The following is a 7,667-nucleotide window of genomic DNA, read 5'->3' as shown; positions in this document are numbered from 1 at the left end:
TGAATTATTATTATTTTTGCCAAAAGCACAAGAATGTTAAGTTGATTGAGATAAAAATATACAGTTAGTAATGTGACTTCCCATGGAGGAAGCAGACAAACAATTCCAAGTGGATAGTGAAAAACAACATTTTTGGACATATTTTATAGATTTTAAACTCTTGAACCAAAGACTTAAATGACAAAGATTATGGAAACGTACTTATAATCAGGTAAGTAACCGCGCTAAACCAAGCTGTGCCCATAGAAGAGTGAATAGAGCAATACAATTACTGCTAATTATTAAACCACTGAGAAAAATATTACATGGACTGTATAGTATCCCAGCTGCTACTTATGGTGAACAAAAGAAATAGCTTCTCCATTTGTCAAGTGCTTCTAATTGCGTGGCCTTCTATGAAACCTTCATTACCAGGAGGATGTAGCCTGATTTCTTCACAGACATATACCTTTGTATGGGTGACCTGGTACCTTTTGTGGCTGAACCAAGTAGTGGCTGAACCGTGGTGACTGCATTACTTGCCAGCTATAACTAGGTCTTTGGGTACAGAACCTGCGCAGATCGAAACCCAACAGACATTCACGTTTTAAGTGTCAGACATATCTCCACACCACAGATGAACGTAACAGGATATTTAAATATACATGACCCATTTTCTGCTATGTTTTTACAGAGATAACGTCACAGAAAGAGACCCATACGTAGTCTGAAAATGAAATGGTTTGCCCAGTGCAATAATTTCACGTTGCTAGTTTTAACCATCCCATGTGACGTAAATCACTTTTTATTTTCCAAGGAAGAATATGAAATCGATGTAAAAGGATACATGTTACAGCAAGATTACCAGCACCGTGCAGCCAGCATCGACAATGAACATTTTATAGCAAAAACAACAAAAGCCCTTGGTATGGAATAAATCCAACTAGGTATATGTGAGCAGTTATGCCAGGGCAATCCGCTTAGACTTGGGCCATAGCCGTGGGGGGAGGGACTAGGTAGGTGTCAAAGGAATATTGGGGGAAAGAAGAAAAAAAAACGAAATCACCGAAAGAATATTTGTTCATATAATTAACCACCATCCCTCAACAGCAGATTGCGGACCTGCAGCCACCACAGACCCCAACCAGTGAAACTACTTATTTCAATACCTGTCTGCTGCGTCATCAGCCAAGAGGAGCAGTTCCTGCAGCTAGCGCTTCCGCTCGACTCTAAGAACCCACTCCCTGAAGAGAGAGGGAATGGGTCGCCCCAATGCAATGGGATCAGGGCTTTCGCTGCCGTCAAAAAAATGACAAATGACAGATTTTTTTATACCGTGGACTGGGGCGTAGTATGTTGCAGGAGGAGAAACTGTGGCATAAATGGCAATCTGTGAATTTATGTGGTAGTGAGTGGATCTGGGACCAGAAGGGGACTATTTTAGGACAAAGCCACCATAGATGTAGGATTATACCTGGGGATGCCCCACATCTCCAACAGGAGTAGCATCTCTTTTTTAAAGTGTCCTAATGGACACTGCCTGCTGTTGTCATCTTTAACTTTATTGTGTGTTCTCTTGACTGAGAGTGATAAAAGATTGATTATTTTTATCATTGTTTTATAACGCTGCACAACAATATATTAGCCGATCAATTTAAAGGGACAGCAGACCTTCCCCTTCTTAGGGCAACGGGGAGAAATGCATGTGTACAAATCCTCACCTCATTTAAAGGCATTGGCTGTGAGGTTGTTAGCTTTAAATGAACTGTTATTTCTTTAAAAAAAGCCATGAGTGTTATCTTGTGGAAATAAACAATTGGATTTAAATCCAGTGACAAGTTACTATTGCTTTCTTTTCAAAAGAAGTAGGGGGGAAAAAAAAACACAAAAGTAACAATAATATAAAGATTTATTATGTACATTTAGAAATATTCATTTTATATACATTTTTACACATATTTAGAGTAAGGGAAACTAAGGTACAATGGAATGTTCTGCAATACATTAGTGAAAAAAAATTCTGCCATTCATATGTCAAAATACCTCTTTTGTTAAGAGTTAAGTATTTGTATGTGCTTTAAATATAAACACCAGAGTTCATAAATGACACCAGTTTGTTTAAAAAAATAAAAAAGGAACAACCAACCACATGGTGGTTTCTTTATGATCTTGTTATCTTGCTCATGGTTAACGTAAGAACTCTTCTGTAAGCATCACGGAATTGACGGTTCATGGCTGCATAAAGAATTGGGTTGATGCAACTATTAAGCCAGGTAAGATTCGCAGCCATCATGTGAAGCATCTGTGGGGCTCTGCTTTTAGCATCAAAGATGTTGAGTAGTAGAAACGGGATGTAGCTGACCACAAAGAAAATAAAGACCACAAAGCACATCCGTGTGACTTTTTTGAAGTCGGAACCGGTGTCCTTGGGCTGGGACAGTGTGACAGATCTTCCATGATCGGTAGATTGTGAAGAGATGTTACTTTTGGAGGACAGAACCTGTTCTGAAATGATCTCACTGGAAGCTGCAGTATCTACTCCACTGTCCATGTCATGATATGAGCCTGGGGTGGTTGAATTGATGTCAACAACCTGTTCTTTGGTTTTTGGCTTGATTGAAAGTTTGTATTGGTCCAAGGCCTTGGCAGCAGATTTAACTTTGCGGTGAATAAGGAAATAAAAGACACCAATGCAACTGAGGCCAATAACAAAATAAAATGCCATGAGAATGGTTGTGTAAGGTCTTCCTTTAATGCGATGGAAGCTGCAGGTGCATACTTTAGGTACTAAAACGAAAACAGGCCAGAGTGGTGCAAAGCTAGCAAAGCCTACCACCCAGGTTGCCAGAAGAATGAGTGCTGTTCCAAGCCTGGAGAAGATTCTGTCAAAGAGTTTATTGTTGGTAATTAGAATGTAACGGCTGACAGCAATAAGACACAAGTTCAGGATGGACACTGAATTGGAGACAAAAAGCAACATCCCAAACACTCGACAGAAGGTGGCACCACTTCTCCAGTAAAGGTGGAGGTATGCATCTATTGAGAAGGGCTGAAGAAATGTACAATACAGGAGGTCAGCCAATGTCAGATTGACAATGAGCAAATTAAAACGTGTCTGTAATTTCTTATCCAAAAGGTATGCCAGCACAGTCAGTACATTTCCAACTGTGCCCACTACAGACACAATGATTCCCCATGTCACTCCAAAGTAGCGGTACTCCACAATGGAAGGGTTATAGCAGGAGAAGTTGGAGTCTGTTGAGTCATTCATTACTGGAGGCAGGTATAGCACACCAGATCTGAAAAAGGAAAAACGAGAATGTATTTAACACTCAATCCATAAATACCCATCAGCGTTTTAAATATCTATGCATTTTATATTGTCCCACTAGCATTCCAAGTTGTGATATGTTCTGTTAAAGATCTGGCATCGTATACAGCAAAGTCTCATCAACACTTATGGTGTTATTGACGAGATGGCAGCTCTCAGCACATAGAATAGTACAATCTATGTCAAGCCTACATAGATATAGAGCCAGTAATGATTAACTATAATGTTAGCGCCAGTAAAACTTCCTGTTTAATGCAAATATGGTAAATTATGGAACTTGACTATTTTTAGGTTCATCGCTCCAGGAAGTCTGCATTTTAAGAGCACACAGGAGGTGTTGTGCTTTCAACAGTTGCCATATTTTCAATACCTTCTTAATGGAAATTTCCAGGCATTTTGCAGTAGTAAAGAACGGTTTTTAAGGTTTAAATCACATAAAAACAGCACAGAAAACATTTTTTGTTTTATGGTAACCTATCAGTGTCTGCTTTTTTTGTCGGAAGACAAAGTGTTGCCCGCAATTAAATTCGTAATTCTGCATTTGGTTCCAAATGGTGTTTCATTGAGCAGATTAGGCAGAACAGAACTTTTAAAGCACCTTATACTGAAAATCAGAGCATCAGCTATACATTTCTGTGAAGGCTTTAAACATTTGTCACCTGAGAATTACAGATTGCCTAATCCATTTGCTCCAGACACTTGTGGATACATGCTATAAGAATGATTAACCGAGTACCCCAGGGCATAACTGCTGACAAAATAAGGAATGTTAAAAAGCACATTTAAATAGACAATATTAGAAATCCATTCTGTGCCTTTAAATGACGGCTGTTGGTAGTTTAGAACAAGATATACTTGGTTAACGCAACCACCACAGAAAAATACCTTACACCAAAATCATGAACATGCTCTTTATGTGACTCATTGTTTCGCTTGTTAAAACACCATAAAATGTAGTTAGAACAATGCCTTTTTGTTTCTATCCATCAGACTCACAGTGTGTGCCAAAGTCAACTGTTTATTTACTAACTTCCAAACATCCATCTGGTTAGTCACTAAAATGAATTCTTCCCACAATCTTGTAGAGTCTCATTTTATGAAGATCAGCTAAAAGCTTAAGGAGTACAGCTTTCTGGCAGGTCAAGGCTGAATTTCATGGAAGATTTGGTGGACAAGTGGAGAGCGAGCCAACATGGCAAATACAAGTGTCCAGACCATTTTTCCCTGATCAGCTCTTTCAACCCGTGACACCTATAGAAATTGTATACATTGCTGTGGGCCAAGTTGCCCTTGATGAGCCCGGTTAAAGGAGCAATTTGGTCCACATGCTCTGGATGTCCTGGAGAACACTGCTCTAAAACATTAATCTTCTAGCCACTCATTTCAATTGGTTTTCTGGAAACATGAAAACATTCAGTTTGCAGTATCTGGGTTAATCCCGATGGGTGTATAAATATAGAGAATGGTGGCAGCAAATTAACATATAATTATTACAAACGTTGGCTGTAAAACTAAGATAGACATTTGTATGGTGAATGTCGCAACCTGATAATAAGCTATTTAAAAGAGAGAGGCTGTCTTAACTTCTTGTAGTAATGCTTTGACGAGGGTCTAATTACAAAATTTAAATCTGATCAAATTACAATAAGCAGCAGAAGCCAGGATGTGTACTTTACTCACCTCGTTGTAGGTCAGGCTCTGTAGGTCTCTGGCATTTTAAGAAACCTATGGCTATATATACTTTCTTCCCCAGCGCAAGTCTTGTAAACCCCACCTTACTCAATCATTTCCCATAACTTCCGTAAAAACCTCACTTCTTGTTTTAACTTGCACTTTTTTCTAGTGACCCGCTGAATGTGATTTCAACCCTTGCACTGCTGGAACAATATGTTCCCCTGTGAATTACTCACACCTTGGAACTCCCGACACACACCAAGAATCTTAGTGATTTATGCCACATTTTGCCATTGCTTAGAATCCAACCCAGTTTTGTGCCACACTTTATCATCCTCGTTTCTAAAAGTAGGTAATTGTAGCTGCTGTGGACTACTGCTCCCAACACTCTAAGCCTTTGTAGATCCTAAAGGACAACAATTCACAACATGCTTACTAAAAAATTGTTTTCTACATTGTTTAATATGGGGAATAAGTGAGCATTATAGTCCACAGGAGAATTAAACATATCCCTGCTATTTGCTCAGATTTTAGTTTCACCATATAACTCTCAATATTAGTTATTGTGAAGTTCATTTAACATTAACATGTAATCAATAACTATATGAACGAATAAATTCCATTACATTGTCGGTCAAAGTCATAAAAACATTTTTTTTAAAGTCACAATATTTGACAATAGAAAAATGACACAGAAAGGGGTTTCCCCAAACTGAGATTTAAACAATAGCAACATCTGACCATAAGCAGAAGTAAATCACAATTCATAGTGTCTGATTTTTGTTCAGCAATTCTTACAGGGCCAGTCCTCAAACAAATACCACCCCAGGGAAGAAGCCCTTTTATCACCCCACGCACACACCATGACATATATATAATTATATTATACATAAACATACACACACACACCTATACTCTTGTGTATATCTCATAAGCATTATTGAGGCTACTGTTATACCCCTGTCAGGTACAAACCCAACTTCTACACATTGGGGCACTTTTTATAGTGACTGCCGGTGCCCCCTGATCCAGGAGCCCCGACAGCTGCCTGACATGTCTGGCACGGAGCCCCGCCCTGAACTCTAGAACATATTTGTTCTAGAGTTCATCTTCATTGTGGGGCAAAAGAGTCAGCTGGCTTACCTTAGAAACCTACAGCAGCTGAATGATGTCTGCACTTACTCTGACTCAGGTATGATTGAGGGGCGTCATCATCATCATCAGGGAAGCTTGCTTGGGGCCCCATTAGGTAGAATGACAGTCCTATTACCTCTCAACAACCTGTTGATGAAACCCTATTCTAACCTCTGAGCCCCCAAGTCACATGATATGAGTCAATAGTATTACACATTTCCTCACCACTAAAAAGGATTATGTCACACGTACCGGAACAAAGGCACAAGCTACCAATATGAGCAAATGTTACTACCGCTATTAATAAACTGTCCTCTGTAAACACACTCACGGCTCTTCAGCGCGATAAAGCCAGGAAATGACACCATTAATAAAAGGTGTATTGGACAGTAAGGATGACATGTTTTCGGTCTTCTCTGTGTATATGGCTTATGCATAATTGGAAAGATAATCATGATAATGTGATCAAACCAACAGAAAGCAAGCATTAATTTTTTTTAAATAAATTTGTCTGAAACACACGATCCGATACAAGTTGTGAAAAGAAAGAAAAAGAACAAAATAAAATCCCCACAAATTGTGAGCGGTTAAACCTATAGGGGATCAAGAGTAAAAAGCCATGGGTATAAAAAGTAATACCAAGCTGGTTTACGGTGGTCAGTAATTAACCATTTATGTGAACACACATTACATACATCAGTAACATCATGTGATTTGGTTTTACAATTACAGGTTCTTTTAGGCAGAGGTTGGCTACAGCGTTACTATTAACTCATTGAACATTAAAGTTAATGACAGGCCGGGATCACTAGTAATAAGCAGGGTTGCCCTCATATTCTTAATCACAGGTGTGTGGAGCATGTGTTTGAAACAGCACCAACTCTAATACCAGTTAAAACACGTCAGGATTGCATGGTTGCATTCCAATTAAAAAGGATAGGAATGATGTGAATGTGACTCCCAGGTTAAATATAGACCACATATTAGAAAATAAAAATATCAATGCAAGATTTTAATTAGACACTCGCTAATATAAGCTCTCAGGGGAGACACAACCATCCTGCCATTTTTAGACATGACACCCATCACACTAAGCCAAGGTTTGCCTGAAAGCTCCATCCCAGTTCTAGAGAAAGGCTCCCCTGTCCCGCTTTACATAATAAACACATCTTACTTGCCACAGACAATATCCCAATCTAGTGAATGGTGCGATAGGGTTATTACATACCTGGTTTCTACCAAAGGATGGAGATCCTTCTCTTGGCTTATCCCGGCACCTCGTGCAAAGCCTGATGCTGGAGCTACTGGGTATCCAGACTTATCCTGCCTTCTCAGAGTAGACTGAAAACTTTCTGCCCTCTTCTGGGAGGCAGGGAAGGATCATTTCTAGTACAACAGAATGGGTTGGGCAGGGACATGACATGCAGGTAAACAGATTGTAAGAGTTTTAACCCATTCCTGCTCAGGGAACGCAGTCTATCACTTATCTCTCATTAGTCTGACATAAACGATAGGGTTATAACACTACGGCAATGAACACTACGATTTC

At 39.3% G+C, this 7,667-nt stretch overlaps 1 protein-coding gene across 1 annotated transcript; it reads right to left on the bottom strand.

Annotated features, from left to right (window-relative positions):
- Positions 1 to 1,870: 1,870 nt before the first annotated feature.
- On the bottom strand, positions 1,871 to 7,433 carry GPR84 (G protein-coupled receptor 84). Its single transcript, XM_053455964.1, has 2 exons — positions 7,347 to 7,433; positions 1,871 to 3,278 (listed from the first exon to the last, which is right to left on the bottom strand). The coding sequence occupies exon 2, from the start codon at positions 3,248 to 3,250 to the stop codon at positions 2,141 to 2,143; it is 1,110 nt and encodes a 369-aa protein (XP_053311939.1). The 5' UTR covers positions 3,251 to 3,278; positions 7,347 to 7,433; the 3' UTR covers positions 1,871 to 2,140.
- Positions 7,434 to 7,667: the final 234 nt, after the last annotated feature.

Source organism: Spea bombifrons, chromosome 2 (genome assembly GCF_027358695.1).
Source record: "Spea bombifrons isolate aSpeBom1 chromosome 2, aSpeBom1.2.pri, whole genome shotgun sequence".
In the NCBI taxonomy this organism is placed as follows: Eukaryota; Metazoa; Chordata; class Amphibia; order Anura; family Pelobatidae; genus Spea; species Spea bombifrons.
The sequence above is the reverse complement of the archived record's forward strand: the minus strand, read 5'-3'. Positions and strand labels throughout refer to the sequence as shown.